We start from the raw sequence: 19,901 nt of genomic DNA, 5'->3' as shown, positions 1-19,901 counted from the left end.
CCGTTAGTTCATGCAGTAAATACAGGAAATATTACAACATAATGAAAATAGACATTTTCATATACACTCTCATAAAACAAGAGTACAAAATTGTACCTTTTAAGGTACAAGTGGCCGTCACTGGGGTGGGACAATTAAGGATACATTTTTGTCCCTGTAAGTCAGGGGTACACTCTAAAAAAGCAAATTGGGTTGTTTTAAGCAAACATTTAACCCAACCGCTGGGTTAAAACAACCCAAATGCTGGGTTAGTACATTTTCAACCCAACTTGGGTTATTTTTAACCCAGCATTTTTAGAGTGTAGGCAAGTTCGGTCCTAGAGAGCTGATGTCCTGCAGAGTTTAGCTCCAACCCTACTAAACCACCACAGTATAAAACTCCCATCATGCATTGTAGCATTAAGTATGTCACCATTGTTGAGATTCATATGCTGATTCTTGATATTTGTGTGCGTCTTAAATTATTTCCCCTAGAATGTGTTCAAAAATTCAGAATGTCTGATCTGTGACAAGAAAGTATTGTTGGTGAATATTATTTATTAATATTTTTAGTCATTGATGACTTCAATCAAACATTTTTCTTCATGATATTTTTTTTATGGATTCTTTTGATTTGAACAGATTATGTGTTTTGTTAACACTGTATCAAAAACCACAAACTAACATAAAAAGCCAAGAGTCAAACAGCCCAACTAAAAAAACACTGATCTCCATAATGGTGACCAAACATTTTCAATAAAACATCAACATCTAAACCTCTGCTAATTCTCAATAAGAGCTTCTATAGACGTCTCTCAGGGTTGGAGCCAAACTCTGCAGGACAGCGGCTCTCTAGGACCGAACGTGCCCTGCTGTGGAAAACAATGGTATAATTGGACCAATTGAGTACCTTTAAAGGTACAGTTATATGTTTTGTTCCCCAAGGAACACAAATTGTACCTCCATTGTACCTTTTTTCTGAGAGTGTACACATAATGTATACAGGATATTAAATATCATGATGCGCCTTAAAGTCATTAGGGATTTCTGTATTATGCTATATAATATGCAACAATAAACTTTTCTGTTGAAGTAAAAGTTTGTTTGTCCAGTTTCTGATTCTGAAGATTTTGATTTTGGCAATATTAAATCTGATCACAGATAGTCTGTTAAAAGATTCAGGAATTTGTCTTTTCAAGTAATTCATAATGCTTTTCAGAAGGAATACTCAAGATATAATATTGCACAATGCTTAAAATGTAAAGGGCATTTATATTTTTTGGGAATGGGAGCAGAAAATAAAGACACGCAGGCTCATTGAATTCAGTCTGAGAGAGAAAAACATTAGCAGAAGAATCCGAGTTTACAGGAGACGGGAATATTGTATTGTTTTGGCTTGGTTTGTTTTGTTTTGCGAGCTGGTTATGATTATTGCCCTGGTTTATTATGCCGTGTGGAAGTTTCTGGTGCTTCTGTTGTGGGGCCAGAGTTCTCAGTGGACAGTGAGAGTGTTTGTTTTGGCCGGCGTGACTCACCATGACACTTGAAACCTGCTTCAACATGGCATTTTTTTGAGCAGCCGTCTCCATCTAAGAGATTCCCGTCATCACAATCCTCAGTCCTGTGGGGGGAAAGAGAGTTATGAAATATGTGGAAGTTCTTTGGCTCTGCTTCAAAACACGAAAGACTCAAACAAACACTCAAAAATATGAAACATTCTTTAATAGTGACTAAAGCACATAACATGCAACGCCTCTGACAGGCCCAATAGGTTTATACTGACCCCTGTAGTGTGCCATCACCACAGAAATGTTCTCCATGAGTATAAACCAAGCCTGGGGAAAGTTCACTGAACAAACCGTCCGACTCCACCTGGATCCTGTACAGGTACTGAACATCCCTCTGCACATCACTATAAACAAACAAATGCAAACACAATCAGAAATATATACATAGTTAGTAAAGTGATGAGCAAGTGCTGAGAACATTAAAAAGTAAAAAGTGGAGATTTTTCAGTCACACTTCCTGCAAGTCAATAGTCGTTCATTCAACCAATTCGTTCAAAAGCTTGGAGCAAAACAAGCGACTGTCTTTACAAGTCACTGAATCTTTCCTTTAAACGATTTGTTAAAACACTGAATCATTCAGGAGTAAAACACCAAACACCACTACTGTGTGTTGTTCCAACATTTCTGCTGTGGCTTTCTTTGGAACTATAATTTTTGGAGCACCAAAAATAAAGTAACTGGCAATATTGTGTCTAAAATTTTACTCAGAAGTTACTCCATAGTAACTTAATGTTTATTGAACTCTAATAGAAAAAAAATCATATATCTAAAACTTTAAAAAACTGAAATTGACTCTCTCTATATATACAGTATATTGCCCCTCCAAATCAGTGAGTTCACTGAGTTCATCCAAAGCGTGGGATGCAGTGGGGTAAAGTGCGCCGCCACTGGACTCTATAGCAGTGAGACGTGTTCTCTGAGTGACCAATCACGCTTCACTGTCTGGGGGATTATGGGGTGGGGTTGTTTTTGAGGGCTTGGCCCCTTAGTTCCAGAGAAAGGAACTCTTAATGCTTCACCAAGACATTTTGGACAATTTCATGCTCCCAACTTTGTGGGACCAGTTTGGGGACGGCCCCTTCCTGTCCCAGCATGCTCCAGTGCACAAAGCGTCGCTCCATAAAGACATGGATGAGCGAGTTTGGTGTGGAGGAACTTGAGTCCTGACCTCAACCCGATAGAACAGCTTTGGGATGAATTAGAGCGGAGACTGAGAGTCAGGCCTTCTCGCCCAACATCACAAATGAAGAATCCCCATAAACACACTCCTAAACCTGGAGGAAAGCCTTCCCAGAAGAGCTGAAGCATGTAAAGGCAGGTGTCCCAAAACTTTAGGCAATATAGTGTATACTGTATATGCAGCTCTATTGCTTGAACGCACAGTATGAATTTAAAACATGCAGCAGTTATACTTGATCTGAGATATATTTATTCTCAGGGTGATCTCGAATCTAACCTTGTTCAAAATGGAAACGACCTTTTAATGTTGAGGGTATCACTGCATGTCCCACTGTGATGTTCCTCAGGCTATCGATCTGAACTGATTCAATGACCCTATAAAAAGAGTCTCACCATGATTGCCAAGGCTTGTTTGATTTCAGTCATTTTCCGGCTGGCGGTAAGAGGATGCCTAGCTAACTGAGCATCATCTACTTTCTCCAGCGGGTCTTATTACTCAACAAATTGCCCTTATTAATTATGGATTACTTCCAGGGACAGGGAAGGGGAGAGAGACTACTTAAAGCTATTGTTCCGAAGTCACAAAGGGAGATCCGATGAAGGATTCTGTGCAAGTGATAAAGTTATATTTCTCTCTTCGTAGCACAGCCAGTTATAGAGAGAGGCAGTGACCTACAGCACAAGATCTCGTCTGGTAAGGTACAACATATTTTTCTTGACAATTGTGCACTAAAATAGCCATTAGTCTCTTAAAATCTTCATCTCTGTGACTAAGGAGAACATAGCACACTTGAGCTTAAACGCATCAAATGTCTGTAAATAGACTATTTTTACAGCATAACAAGCAAATAATCTAATCTAATAAGCGATTCTTAAGTTTGGCAACAAAAGTATAAATATTATAGAGTTGGATTCTTGTACGAATCAACCCTCTTACCAAAGTTATTGCAAGAAATAATGAATCTTTTTTAATTTATGGAAAATAAAATAACAATCCCCTATTGACGACTCCTCTAGAAAGTGTGCTGTGGTATCTGGCACCAAGATGTTAGCAGCATATCCTTTAAGTCCTGTAAGTTGTGAGGCGGAGCCTCCATGGATCGGACTTGTTTGTCCAGCATATCCCACAGATGCTCGATTGGATTGAGATCTGGGGAATTTGGACTCAAACTGGTTGTTGTGCTCCTCAAACCATTCCTGAAAGGTCCTGTTCTTCGTGATCCCATTTTTCAAACTTTATTTAGTGTGTAATGTTGCTGTTAGAGCATACATAATACCTGTAAAATTATAAAGCTCAAAGTTCAACGCCAAGCGAGATATTTTATTTAACAGAAGTTCCCTTTCAAAGCCTACAGCGAACGGCTGGTTTGTTCTACATCCCTGTATTTCCTGCTTTAATGACGTCAGTAGAACAGTTTGTTGACTAAAACTCCGCCCACAAGAGTACGCGAAAAAGGGGGCGTGGTCTTGTTGCTCCCGCGTGGAGAAGAGGAAGTGTTGCGTTCGGTTGCGTTTGTATAGTTGGTTTGTCGCCATGTCGTCGAGACGCTGTTATTTTCATCCCGGAGTCAAATCACCTTTGTTTGGCTTTCCCAGGGCCGCTGTACTTAGAGATCATTGAGCGCATGCATCCCCGTTATGGTGAGAGGCGCGACCTTTCCGGTAACGTGCGCTCTGCGTGAGCTAAGCTGCTGTCCAATCACAACACGGGAACCGCTGGCACAATCAGAACTCGTTACGTGTTTCTGAAGGAGGGACTTCATAGAACAGGGAAATCTTTCGAGCCGTTTTGAGGACAGTGAAAACAGCAGTATACAGATAAGTAAATTGTGTGAAAAATACTGTGTTTTTTTACACGCGAAACATGAACACATGTTATATTGCACACTGTAAACACAATCAAAGCTTCAAAAAAACACGAAAAACGGGACCTTGAAGCATTTGTGCTTTGTGGCGGCGCATTATCTGCTGAAAGAGCCACACACACACAGGGAATACCGTCTCCATGAAAGGCTGGACATGGGCTCAACAATGCTTAGGTAGGTGAGACGGGTCAAAGGAACATCCACATGATGGAGGACCCAAGGTTTCCCAGCAGAACATTGCCCAAAGCATCACTATTTATGTTTACTATAACAAAATCATAGAAATAACATACATAATAAGGATGTGTGCCCTAAATCATGGTGAAACCGCATTCATATAAAATGAATGGAAAATAAAACGGCTCATATATTATTTATTATGGCTCCTCCTGAGGGTAATGATCCTCCCTTCACTTCATTATCCTGCCCAATGCATGGGAAGTGCTTTGTTTTTGCTGCAGACCTCATGGTGGCACTGTAGCACACTTTCCCACATAACCCTGTTTAATCCCACTCCCATTTTCCCCTCTTCTCCTTGTCACTCTTTTGTCTCCCATGCCAAATGTCAGGTCTCTCATTTACTGCTCTGAGTGCACTTCTCCCTTCAGCCAGAGATTGGAAACCATTTTAGAGCAGCTACAAACAGCCACGGGTGTTTACAGATTCTACGGGTAAAGCGGTCACATTTGGTTTATATTCTAGGGTTTCATTGTACCATTCTCTCTCTCTCTCTCTCTCTCTCTCTCTCTGATACAATCCGTCTTTCTTTCCTTTCCCTATCCACATAGCTCAATTCCCAGTAGGGTTTCCATCTTTCGGAGCTTTCAGGACTTGTGGAAGGAACTTTTCTGGATATGTTACATTCTCTGATCCACACTATTAATCTCTGGACATTTTGACCTATTGCAAGCGCTTGAACAACAATCCAGTGCCCAGTTGATGAATTTCTATTGGAACAAGCAGAATAAAATGTGACAAGAACTGAACAGAAATTGGCTACGCGTTGATACTTGTAAAATGAATGGCTAATGACAATGTCAAATCTGATGATATTGCTATTCTTCTTGTTGTGTTGGCTGTGGAAATTATTTTTTCAGGAGTTGCATCGAAAACCGTTGCCCAACACTTTACAATTCGATGACAGTTTTAGAAATGCTCAGCATTTATACTTAAGCCACATATAAAAACAATACTTCCAAAGAAATATCCTAAATCAATCAGAAATGCAATAAAAACATGACAAAGACATTATTTGAAAAAGCAGTTTTCTGCCCAGCCCCCCTAAAAAAATGTGTGTGTTGATCTGAGCTCTCATTGGTCTGTCACCGCTCGTTAATGCCAAAATATTTGAGAAAACCAATCAAATCAGAGTAGGCGGGGTTTATGTTCACAGAAGCTGCTGAGGCTAAAAATATTCAGGCAAATTAATAAACTTTTGTCTAGTTTCACCATTTTGATTTGAAATAGGCCTATGCAATGTGATTCATAATGTGATTAACGAACAATAAATATTAACAAAGTAATATTAGTAATGAATGTGTGCATATTGTAAATTAATATAATTCCATGTGTAGCATTCAGTAAATAAAAAAGCTCAACTTTTTTCAGCCTGTATTGGGCATAAGATTAGTAATGAATGTGTGCATATTGTGAATTAATTGAATAAACTTAGTTACCTAGTTCTCCTGGTAGCCTTCAGTAAATTAACATGTCTACGATCATTCATAAAACATAAATATCAGTTAAACATATGTTTACTTTCTTCACTGACGAAAATGGAAAAACTTTATCAGTAATATCTGCCCATTGACATGGTTTTCAAGCTGTTGTTGTGTAATTTTTTGGCGTTCAGAACATCTGCATATATGTAGATTATAGAAAGTATGTCCTCGAACACCCCTAACTACCTCACATGTGGGATAAGCCATTAATATTTGCTTTATAAGTATAAGTAATAATAAACAGCCAATAATATTAAGCTACTAGTTAATAGTGAGAATTGGACCATAAACTAAAGTGTTACATTATAGTAGTTCCCAAAAATGAAAATCCTAGAATCGCCCCTGTGGCTCACTAAATATTTCAAAAAGCAGTCTTTACTTTAATACGAAATAAAAAGCATGTCAATTCCTACCTGTCAGTGTATGTGGGCTGTGTGACGACGACGGGACGCCGGTCCTCTCTGATTGGTGGATCTCTGAGCACTCTGTAGAGAAGGGGGCGGCAGCCAGAGCACAGAGGATTTTGGGGTCGCGAGGTCAGCAAAACAGCATCAATCTCAAGCTTCTTGTCAAAGGTGGAGATTTTAATGGCCTTGACCCTCTTACTAGTGTGTGTATGGAGTGTCAAAGGAATATCACAGAAAGCATGCTGGGGACCTGTGTGGATCGACTCGTCATTCTCCATTATGAACATGATATTAGCAATTGCTTTTTGATCTGTGGAAAAACAGAAGATTTATTTATTAGTTTTTATGCAGAAAAACATTGCAATTTTAATGCTTCACATACAGGCTTCTAGCCAAAGGCTGATTTGCAGCCCCAGTCCCTGGTTAGGCTTTTTAACAACAAAAAAACAATCACACACACTCAAAATGTATATATATATATATATACACCAATCAGGCATAACATTATGACCTAATATTGTGTTGGTCCCCTTTTGCTGCCAAAACACCCTGACGCGTTGTGGCATGGACTCTATCATTCTATCAGAACCAGCATTAACTTCTTGAGCAGTTTGAACTCCAGTAGCTCGTCTGTTTGATCGGACCACACGGGCATCAATGAGCCTCGGCTGCCCATGACCCTGTGGCCGGTTCTCCACTGGTCCTCCATGACCCTGTGGCCGGATCTCCACTGGTCCTTCATGACCCTGTGGCCGGTTCTCCACTGGTCCTTCATGACCCTGTGGCCGGTTCTCCACTGGTCCTCCATGACCCTGTGGCCGGTTCTCCACTGGTCCTCCATGACCCTGTGGCCGGTTCTCCACTGGTCCTCCATGACCCTGTGGCCGGTTCTCCACTGGTCCTTCATGACCCTGTGGCCGGTTCTCCACTGGTCCTTCATGACCCTGTGGCCGGTTCTCCACTGGTCCTTCATGACCCTGTGGCCGGTTCTCCACTGGTCCTCCATGACCCTGTGGCCGGTTCTCCACTGGTCTTTCATGACCCTGTGGCCGGTTCTCCACTGGTCCTTCATGACCCTGTGGCCGGTTCTCCATTGGTCCTCCATGACCCTGTAGCCAGTTCTCCACTGGTCCTCATGACCCTGTGGCTGGTTCTCCACTGGTCCTTCATGACCCTGTGGCCGGATCTCCACTGGTCCTCCATGACCCTGTGGCCGGATCTCCACTGGTCCTCCATGACCCTGTGGCCGGTTCTCCACTGGTCCTTCATGACCCTGTGGCCGGTTCTCCACTGGTCCTCCATGACCCTGTGGCCGGTTCTCCACTGGTCCTTCATGACCCTGTGGCCGGTTCTCCACTGGTCCTCCATGACCCTGTGGCCGGTTCTCCACTGGTCCTTCATGACCCTGTGGCCGGTTCTCCACTGGTCCTTCATGACCCTGTGGCCGGTTCTCCACTGGTCCTTCATGACCCTGTGGCCGGTTCTCCACTGGTCCTTCATGACCCTGTGGCCGGTTCTCCATTGGTCCTTCGTGACCCTGTGGCCGGTTCTCCACTGGTCCTCCATGACCCTGTGGCCGGTTCTCCACTGGTCCTTCATGACCCTGTGGCCGGTTCTCCACTGGTCCTCCATGACCCTGTGGCCGGTTCTCCACTGGTCCTTCATGACCCTGTGGCCGGTTCTCCACTGGTCCTTCATGACCCTGTGGCCGGTTCTCCACTGGTCCATCATGACCCTGTGGCCGGTTCTCCACTGGTCCTCCATGACCCTGTGGCCGGTTCTCCACTGGTCCTTCATGACCCTGTGGCCGGTTCTCCATTGGTCCTTCGTGACCCTGTGGCCGGTTCTCCACTTGTCCTTCACTTTTGATAGAGACTGACCACTGCAGACCGGGAACACCCCACAAGAGCTGCAGTTTTGGAGATGCTCTGACCCAGTCTTCTAGCCGTCACAATCTGGCCAAACTCGCTCAAATCCTAATCTTGCCCATTTTTCCTGCTTCTAACACATCAACTCTGAGGATAAAATGTTCACTTGCTACCTAATATATCCCACCCACTATCATCAGTGTTATTCACCGGTCATAATGTTATGCCTGATATAGCAGTGTAATTTATTCCTGTGATCAAATTTTCAGCAGCCATTACTCCAGACTTCACTGTCACATGATCCTTCAGAAATCACAAGAAATATGTCTTAGTGTTATTAATGTTGAAAACAGATGTGCTGCTATTTGATTTAAAAAAAAAAGATTCAGGGTGATGAATAGATATTTTACTTTTTAGAAATAGAAATGTAAAAGTAGAACTGACACTTATGATCAATTTTATTAATGTGCAGAATAAAAATATTAATTTCCGTCCAAAAATTAAAGCTACACTGTGGAATTTTTTTAGTTTATTCTTAGCTAAAAACACTTAGTTCTTTCAAAAATATATGTGCTCATTAATGTCTATTTACTTCTTTCAAGTAATAAAGTATTCTCGTAAGTTTATAATATGCCATTGTAAATACATACGGGTGAGGGTTCGAATGCGGGTCGCCATGTTGCCCCTCCATCTTGAAAGTACATTAGCCAAAGAGGGACATTCCCGTAAATTCAAGCTTTGCCTTTCGCGTTTTAACACTCGATGGCACCGTGTCGAATGTGGACGAGGTCGAACTGGAAGCCATATTAATCTTGGACTAAATAGTCCAAGATTTAGTCCAAGATTTAGTCCTACGGCCACCGTAGGAGTTAAAACGAAATCGGAATTGAGAGGAACAGAAACTAACATTCACTTAAGAAGTTCATATACAAGTTCACCACTAGATGGGGGAAAATATCACACAGTGTAGCTTTAATCAACCGTACTGAACGTTTTTAGAGTCCTGCTATCAGACTTTACTCACTGGCTGAGGTGTAGGTGATCCAGATGGTCAGGCTGTCCGGGAGCACCGGGTGGAGGAAGAGCAGCTCCAGAAGGCATCCCTCAGGCTGGGGGCATGGGCTGGTCATGTTGGGCTCGTACAGGTTGACTTCAGGGCTCCAGGCCTGCATGCTGGGCTCACAGGGCTGGTCCACATCAGGGGCTCCTGCACAAACACACATGCAAACCTCATCCAGAGCCAGAGACTCGCCATCAAAAGCTAAGGATCTTTTTGGCAAATGGGACATACACCTGGGAGGATGAGATAATTTATTGCAATAAAACTGGCATATTAGCCCTAAAACAGCATTTCCAAAGCAATGCATTCAAAAACTTTGACACAATAGTGGCCTGGACACTATCTAGAGGGAGAATTATACCGGCTCGTATACAAGTCGATGCATCCGAATGCTAATGCGTTTAACGTCTCGCTCTGCAACGTCGGACATTTAACGGTACTTAATATGATTAGTTATGTAATTATGATTAATATGACGATGTTACACAAACCATGCTCACATTCGCCTTCTAACAATCAGCCTCCTTAGAAACGCTCAACTCAGAACGTCAGTGGAGAAAGGCATATAGTTCATCATAACATCGTAATATAGATCATATACATAATTCACCTGCTATATGGCATCATAAAAGTGCATCTGTCCATCATAAAAGTGCATCTGTCCATCATAAAAGTGCATCCATCCATCATAAAAGTGCATCCATCCATCATAAAAGTGCATCTATCCATCATAAAAGAGCATCTATCCATTATAAAAGTGCATCTATCCATCATAAAAGTGCATCAATCCATCATAAAAGAGCATCCATCCATTATAAAAGTGCATCTATCCATTATAAAAGTGCATCTATCCATCATAAAAGAGCATCTATCCATCATAAAAGTGCATCCATCCATCATAAAAGTGCATCTATTCATCATAAAAGTGCATCTATCCATCATAAAAGTGCATCTGTCCATCCTAAAAGTGCATCTATCCATCATAAAAGTGCATCTGTCTATCATAAAAGTGCATCTATCCATCATAAAAGTGCATCCATCCATCATAAAAGTGCATCTGTCCATTATAAAAGTGCATCTGTCTATCATAAAAGAGCATCTATCCATCATAAAAGTGCATCCATCCATCATAAAAGTGCATCTATTCATCATAAAAGTGCATCTATCCATCATAAAAGTGCATCTATCCATCATAAAAGTGCATCTATCCATCATAAAAGTGCATCTAGCAGGATAACCAGCTTCTCTTGAGACTCCTCGGCTTCAGAGAATAGTTCATGATATGCTAAAGCCGCCGAATGTTGACGTGATTGGTTAAAAGGTAGTTTAAGACATAAGAAACACCAGCGATTTCAATTAAAGTCTATTTTTTTGGCCAGTTTCTAGGAGAAAATACACATCAATGGTGTAGACTTATGAATTTAACTTATTCTCACAAGGTTGCATTCATTTGATCAAAAAAAATCTTAATTAAAGTTAGTTATTATTAGTAATATCGTTTATACTATTATAATATAGGGGACACTAAATATTCAACTATATCACTGATCAACTCATTTCAATTATCATAAAGTCATAATTAAGAGATAAAATGTTGAAAATATGATTTTAAATGTCCTCATTATTAGATAAAAAGTCAAAAATATGATTTTAAAAGTCATAATAGTGAGATAAAAAGTTGAAAATATGACTTGCTAAGCCATAATTATAAGATAAAATGTTGAAAATATGATTTTAAAAGTCCTCATTATTAGATAAAAAGTCAGAAATATGACATGCTAAATCATAATTATAAGATTAAATGTTGAAAATATGATTTTAAAAGTCCTCATTATTAGATAAAAAGTCAGAAATATATTCTATAAATCTCAATTTCGAAAAATTGACCCGTATGACTGGTTTTGTGGTCCAGGGTCACATATAAACAACGTTGATTTTCACCACAGGGTGTCTTTAAATAAATGTATCTTTATGTTTTCATTGTAAATGTTGAAAATATGGGATTTCCTTCTTTGTGAAGTATGTATTCAATGCTGTATTATAATTAAAAGCAAACCTTTTTGCTTGAGGAGCTCACCTTTAAATGCTTCCTCCGCAGGCCGTCCACTGGGTTTAGGAATCAAGCTATTCTGTGTGTTTATTATGAACAACCATTTAATCTTTTGAATCTTCCATCTTGTTATGACAATTTTCACAAAAAGACAGGATGGGAGGCAAAGAGGGAGAACCCGAGTGAAAGGGAAAACAGAGAGAGAGTGTCTGGGAAAAACCACATGTCTTGGCAATGGATGTGAAGCACATTTCCCCAGACCTCAATCGACTGTAAGACCCAGGTGCAACTTGGCAAAGGAGACAGATTGGCGCCTTAATTGGGACAGACAGGGCTCACAAAATAATTTATTAAACTAAGAGCTAATGTCCTCGGTGGCCTGGAGAACAGAAGCAAGACGGGGGAAAGTAATCTCAGGAGTCCAGGGGCAGATCTTACACAAAACACATCAGTAAGAATCAACCGTTCCCACTGATAGCGACGTTTATTGAACAAACGATCAGCGCCTCTGTGGTTCATATCTCAGTGATCAGATATGGGGAACGCTGCAATCTGGCATTCTGGGAGTGTTCAGCATTGATCCATGCCATGTAAAGAGATTTGACACGCTAGATCTAAATGCAGGGCTCCAGAATGCGGACTGCCACTGTCCTGATCGAGCCAGTGCTGCATCAAGATCATCATCTGCACATGTTTTTAAGCCTTGCCCATTTAAATATTCAAAAACAAGAAGAGAATTCAATTCGAATTCAGTAAAGACTTAAGACTTAAATCTAAGAAAGCCTCTTCTCACAGCGGGCGAATACTGAATTAAGTTCTCATTGGCAACTTCTTGCACTATCCATCATAAAAGTGCATCTGTCCATCATAAAAGTGCATCAATCAATCATAAAAGTGCATCTTCCCATCATAAAAGTGCATCCATCCATTATAAAGTGCATCTATCAATCATAAAAGTGTATCCATCAATCATAAAGTGCATCTATCAATCATAAAAGTGTATCCATCAATCATAAAGTGCATCTATCAATCATAAAAGTGTATCCATCAATCATAAAAGTGCATCCATCCATCATAAAAGTGCATCCATCAATCATAAAAGTGCATCCATCCATCATAAAAGTGCATCCATCAATCATAAAAGTGCATCCATCATAAAAGTGCATCTATCAATCATAAAAGTGCATCCATCATAAAAGTGCATCCATCAATCATAAAAGTGCATCCATCCATCATAAAAGTGCATCCATCAATCATAAAAGTGCATCCATCCATCATAAAAGTGCATCCATCCATCATAAAGTGTATCTATCAATCATAAAAGTGTATCCATCCATCATAAAAGTGCATCCATCCATCATAAAAGTGCATCTGTCCATCATAAAAGTGCATCCATCCATCATAAAAGTGCATCTGTCCATCATAAAAGTGCATCTATCCATCATAAAAGTGCATCCATCCATCATAAAAGTGCATCTATCCATCATAAAAGTGCATCCATCATAAAAGTGCATCTATCCATCATAAAAGTGCATCTATCCATCATAAAAGTGCATCCATCATAAAAGTGCATCCATCATAAAAGTGCATCCATCCATCATAAAAGTGCATCTGTCCATCATAAAAGTGCATCCATCATAAAAGTGCATCTATCCATCATAAAAGTGCATCTGTCCATCATAAAAGTGCATCCATCATAAAAGTGCATCTATCCATCATAAAAGTGCATCCATCCATCATAAAAGTGCATCCATCATAAAAGTGCATCTATCCATCATAAAAGTGCATCCATCATAAAAGTGCATCTATCCATCATAAAAGTGCATCTATCCATCATAAAAGTGCATCCATCATAAAAGTGCATCCATCATAAAAGTGCATCTATCCATCATAAAAGTGCATCCATCATAAAAGTGCATCCATCATAAAAGTGCATCTATCCATCATAAAAGTCCATCTATCCATCATAAAAGTGCATCTATCCATCATAAAAGTGCATCCATCATAAAAGTGCATCTATCCATCATAAAAGTCCATCTATCCATCATAAAAGTGCATCTATCCATCATAAAAGTGCATCTATCCATCATAAAAGTGCATCCATCATAAAAGTGCATCTATCCATCATAAAAGTGCATCTATCCATCATAAAAGTGCATCCATCATAAAAGTGCATCTATCCATCATAAAAGTGCATCTATCCATCATAAAAGTGCATCCATCATAAAAGTGCATCCATCATAAAAGTGCATCTATCCATCATAAAAGTGCATCCATCATAAAAGTGCATCCATCATAAAAGTGCATCTATCCATCATAAAAGTCCATCTATCCATCATAAAAGTGCATCTATCCATCATAAAAGTGCATCCATCATAAAAGTGCATCTATCCATCATAAAAGTGCATCTATCCATCATAAAAGTGCATCTATCCATCATAAAAGTGCATCCATCATAAAAGTGCATCTATCCATCATAAAAGTGCATCTATCCATCATAAAAGTGCATCCATCATAAAAGTGCATCCATCATAAAAGTGCATCTATCCATCATAAAAGTGCATCTATCCATCATAAAAGTGCATCTATCCATCATAAAAGTGCATCTATCCATCATAAAAGTGCATCCATCATAAAAGTGCATCCATCCATCATAAAAGTGCATCTATCCATCATAAAAGTGCATCTATCCATCATAAAAGTGCATCCATCATAAAAGTGTATCCATCCATCATAAAAGTGCATCTATCCATCATAAAAGTGCATCTATCCATCATAAAAGTGCATCTGTCCATCATAAAAGTGCATCCATCATAAAAGTGCATCTATCCATCATAAAAGTGCATCTATCCATCATAAAAGTGCATCCATCCATCATAAAAGTGCATCTATCCATCATAAAAGTGCATCCATCATAAAAGTGCATCTATCCATCATAAAAGTGCATCCATCATAAAAGTGCATCTATCCATCATAAAAGTGCATCTATCCATCATAAAAGTGCATCTGTCCATCATAAAAGTGCATCCATCATAAAAGTGTATCCATCCATCAAAAAAGTGCATCCATCATAAAAGTGTATCCATCCATCATAAAAGTGCATCTATCTATCATAAAAGTGCATCTATCTATCATAAAAGTGCATCCATCATAAAAGTGCATCTATTCATCATATGTGGTCATAGATGCACTTTTATGATGGATAGATGCACTTTTATGATAGATATATGCACTTTTATGATATATATATATGCACTTTTATGATGGATAGATGCACTTTTATGATGATAGATGCACTTTTATGATGGATGCACTTTTATGATGGATAGATGCACTTTTATGATGGAAAGATGCACTTTTATGATGGATAGATGCACTTTTATGATGGATGGATGGATGCACTTTTATGATGGATGGATGGATGCACTTTTATGATGGATGGATGTACTTTTATGGTGGAAAGATGCACTTTTATGATGGATGGATGCAATACATTATGTGGGCTCTTCGCACAGGGAGTTCTTGCCCATACCTGCAATCCAAACTGAATGCTCATTGTCAATCGTCTTTGATGATAGTGTTGCTGACAGAAGTCAGGTTATACGCTTTTTTATACTGACTTGTTCGTTTTCACCAGAAAATGTACTCAAGAATCTCAGCCTGCTCTCTGCACACACAACAGTGTTGTTAATTGCTCCTGGCAAATATATCCATTGTTTAGAAAGATTATAATTATACACAAGCTATAACAAATATCATTTGCATAGCAAGGAGATAAATACAGCCTGATTGGGGGCTCATTAATAAGTCAGACACTTGTGCGGCAAAATACTGGCACAACCCTTCTGGGTATTGATGTGCAGAGCACAAGCGTTTCTGTCAGGCCATGTGAACTCCCTGCCTCCGAACGCTTTTACAATGATAGATTAAACTGCACTGCAGGTCAAGAGAGAGACAGACAGCAGAAGCGCTGCTTTGCACCCAGCGTGGCCTCACATGTGTGGATGTGTACTGGGTAAACAGCAGCAGGCCAAGGCAAACCATAAAACTCAATTGGTCAGATAAACAGAGCGAGGGCCTCCACACACTGGAGAATTAATGACTGTATCAGATGTGGTGTAATGATCCCGCAGGGAAAAGCAATGCGGCAAGATCTGTGAGCGTGTCATCCTTCCTTCTTTCAGCAACCTTAACCAGGTCTCCGCTCTCTTCCTTCTCCGAAAGCCGCCTTATGCTGCCTTCACACCGGACGCGGATAGAGCATCAAAATCACGTCTACTGTGTCTAGTCGGACGCTTGAACATTTTGAATCCATTCACAGTGAATTGGACGCGCATACAAATTGAGCGTTTGAAGCGAAATAGATGCGCGTTCAAGGCACTCCAGGAGAAATATGTCATAAAACACCACTCTACCTCTTTTCATTTTCATTAAACATATATATTAAGCATTAATAGCCACACAAATGTGGTCCAGGCAACTCCTACATTATCTTCACTGCATGTGTATTTAAATATCCTAAAAAATAAAGTTATGAAACTTCTCTTTGCCCTCAGTCAAAACGATTTGGCAGACAACAAATGATAGATTCAGGACACCAAAGATCGGCCGTTAGATCTACTCAAGATGAATTATAGCTCATGTTTAACCACTACAGAGACATCAGAGCCAGTGGCAGACGGCAGAAGGACTGGCCGAGGAAAGGCTGCTCTCGCTGGGGTTAATGAGCGCTGAGCGCCCCTGATCCACTGGAGCTCCGACAACACCAGATATAATTTTTTATATAGGCGCTCTCTTTATAAATAAACCACAGATTTGAGCTTTAAACAACTACATTCTCACCTGGAAAAGTCTTAAAACTACTTTTTGTGACACAATGGTAGTATTTTTAAATTATGCGGGATTTCTCATCGTCACTTCACCATGTGACAGCAGCGAGCAGGCTCCTGATTGGTTAACGTAGCACGAATCAACTCAGGCGTCAGATGCAAATTCGCTTCAAATGCATGAATGCACAGAAGCACCACTCGCGGGTAACGCGCATATCGCGCAAGACGCTCAATTCACGGCCATTTCGCGTCATTCGCGCCAGTGTTAATTTTGACAGCAAATTTTGATTTAGTTTTAGTCATAGTCTTTTGACTAAAATGCCATTTAATTTTAGTCATATTTTAGTCACCTGAATTGTTTTTAGTTTTAGTCAACTAAATATCATAAGATTTTAAATCTACAGTAGTTTTAGTCTCCTAAAAATCTAATGAGTTTAGTTAAATTGTAATACATTAAGCATTTGTGCTCCATTTAATTTTGACATCATTTTGTTTTTGACATTAAAAATACACGAAAGAGCTCAATTCACTTTTTTGTTTGTTTTTTAAAAACATCTATATAGTTTTTATAACTTTGTATTTCTGTTTTAGTTAGTAGGCCATATCAGGTAAAGCTAAAGCTTCAAATAAGTTTTATTTTATTTTATTTTTTGTATTTCAGTTAACTTTTATTTAATTTCAAATAATTGTTTTAAATAGTTTTAGTGAACTCTTATAACCCTGATACTTTATTGAATATGTGTCAAATACTGGGCTTTCCTCCTGACTGTGAATGAAATGGGAATGAAATGAAATACAGTTTATTGTGTAAGCAAAAACGAATATATAATGCGTGACTTTTAATTATAAACAAGCTGGAAATACACCAGGACTCTTATTTTAAAATCTCGCCTTACTATTGCAGTTGCAGGAGCTCATTCAAGTTCAGATGAGGGAGATCAAATATGCATTATTAAAACTGTCTAAAACATATTACTATATAAACATCGTAAAGTAAACATTGTCATTATTCATCAGCATTAGTTCATAAACAATGGCCTGGCATAATGTGTGTTATTGATTGAGCCGCTCTGGAGCTGGATTGTTTTTATTTAGTTTTCGTCTCGTTTTCGTCAGTGAAAAAAGGTTGTTGACGGAAATTATGACGAAAATTATTCGTCAACGAAATTAACACTGATTCGCGCGAACTGGACCCGCGAATGAGGCGGAATCGCGTCCGCGCGAAACGCAACTATTGCACCGCAGGACCTCCAGACGCACGTCAACGCACCTTTCCATTGACTTAACATTGAAATCACTCGCTCCTGACGCTCTATCCGCGTTTGGTGTGAACGCAGCATTACGGTACACACACCAACTTCCCGAGGCTATGGTTCAGGCGAGATGTGAGATCTGAGATCCGAGCATGATTTGTTGGTAGCGAATTGGCCCGCGCTAATATAGATATCACATGACTGACCGTGGTATTACCGCAAGCATTATTTCACACTACACAAACAGTTTGCTTTCTGACGTGATTAACCGACCGACAAAATAATTCACATTAGGTAGTCATCATGCACTTCATCATGTTTTAAAAATAAACCAAAAACAATAGGTTACCGTAATTTATTACAGACCTGAACCGACGGTTGTAAATCTTGTTGGGGAAAAATTTAATCACAGAAGATTTAATCTTCCAGACCTGTTTTCTCTATTGTGTTTTAAATGAGTCAGATCAAAGAGGCCTCACCTGTGGAAGCCATACATTGTCCCTTTTATCTTTTATTGCTCTTGGAATCTGAGTTCCTGGCTAACATGCTTTGTTAGATGAAGATGAAGGACCATTGTGTTTCTTGCTTTTAATTCAAATGAGATCCAAGACAGGAGGGGGACCATTTGTGTATTGTCTCACCTCTTGCTCAAGGCGAAACCTTCAGTGGGTTTCGCCAGATGTATGGAAAATTACTGAGGGGGTTGTTGAGGGTATAAAAGTTTGTGCTTTCTTTTGTTTTAGCAGTTCACACTCAAGGTAGCCTCGAGCGGCTGCGTTTGACCGTGGCTCTTCCTTGCAAGGAAAATAAATCTTTATAAAGACAATTGGATCTTGGTTTGTCTCTTATTAGTGATGTCGATGAATTAATTTTTGCCATTACAGTTGGTGTCAGAAGTTTGGGATTCCTTGGATGTGCCTTCTGGACCCCGAGAGCAGACAGTGACCTGATCATCCTGGACTTAGAGTCACAGCCTTACCCCGAAGAATTGAGGGAGAAGGGCTGACTGCTCTGGGGGTGTCCGGAGGGTCCAGACACTGGAATCAGAGAAAACGAATCCGATGGCAACGGGGCGCTTCTGGTAAGAGACAAACTCTTGAAAAAAAATTCAGGGGGAATTTTTATTTTATTTTTTAGAATTTGGTTAAATTGAAAATTGAATTGATAGGGATAAACCATAGGGGGAGTCTGACTCTGTGACGAATGCAACGTGGTTGATATGTTTATGGGATAGAAACTGAAATCACGTGGGCGAATTGGAGGACTGAGTTGTGTGCGGTCCGGGGACTGAGTTGTGTGCGGTCCGGGGACTGAGTTGTGTGCGGTCCGGGGACTGAGTTGTGTGCAGTCCCGAAAAGGGCACTATTGCGAGTGTCCGCCCGGCTGATCTTGGGTGAAGAGATCAGATCTGTACGGAGACGTCCAACAGATTAATAGCGCGCGCGCGAAAAAGCCACAGAATCAGACTGCCAATATGGGGAAATCCAAAAGAAAGCTAGCTGAATATGAGACACCGGTATTTTATCAAATGAGAAAATTATATGGCCAGAAATGCATGCAACGTATACGAAGTTCATTAAATGTCATGATTTGAGTGTCACCGCTGAGTGACCGGACTGGGACTGTGAAAGAGTCAGTTGAAGGAAAAGGATAAATCGATGGGCTGTTGTGAGAACGCGTGTGAGAACTGTGAGCAGACACCGAAATGCTGGGTGTGAGAGGCATTGACTGTGGAGAAATGAAACGGAGAAATTAAAATGCCACAGCTGTTTAAAGATCGCTGGTGAGTATGAACTTTGACTAAATTTTAGCTAACAATTTGAGTGATATGATCAGTAATTTGATTAGTCGGTATAAAGATTGTAAGATGAACAAGAGCAAATGCTGTAAGCAGCTCCGCTCTGAAACCCTGACTTCAAAGAAATTTGCTGGACTGATGAAGATAATGGGCAGAAATGTTTTTATTGTAATTGGAAGTTAACTAGCTACAAACAAAGAGAGAACAAGAGAATTCAAATTTGTAGATGTTTGTGCGTATTCATTAATTTATAAAATGGGGGAGGTGCCATACCCGAAGGGAGATATACAATTTGAGTAACTAAAAATAATGTTGGTAAAAAAG

At 39.9% G+C, this 19,901-nt stretch overlaps 1 protein-coding gene across 1 annotated transcript in view; it reads right to left on the bottom strand.

Annotated features, from left to right (window-relative positions):
• The window catches only part of pappa2 (pappalysin 2), a gene marked incomplete at both ends in the record, with an annotated part of 133,390 nt that overhangs the window by 61,639 nt on the left and 51,850 nt on the right, over positions 1 to 19,901 (bottom strand). Inside the window, 4 exons of the mRNA XM_079819437.1 lie at positions 1,515 to 1,600; positions 1,763 to 1,891; positions 6,726 to 7,029; positions 9,612 to 9,794. Of these exons, the coding sequence (XP_079675563.1) occupies positions 1,515 to 1,600; positions 1,763 to 1,891; positions 6,726 to 7,029; positions 9,612 to 9,794 (702 nt within the window). The remainder of the gene's footprint in view (positions 1 to 1,514; positions 1,601 to 1,762; positions 1,892 to 6,725; positions 7,030 to 9,611; positions 9,795 to 19,901) is intronic.

This window comes from Gobio gobio (assembly GCF_949357685.1).
Source record: "Gobio gobio genome assembly, chromosome: 6".
NCBI lineage: Eukaryota > Metazoa > Chordata > Actinopteri > Cypriniformes > Gobionidae > Gobio > Gobio gobio.
The sequence above is the reverse complement of the archived record's forward strand: the minus strand, read 5'-3'. Positions and strand labels throughout refer to the sequence as shown.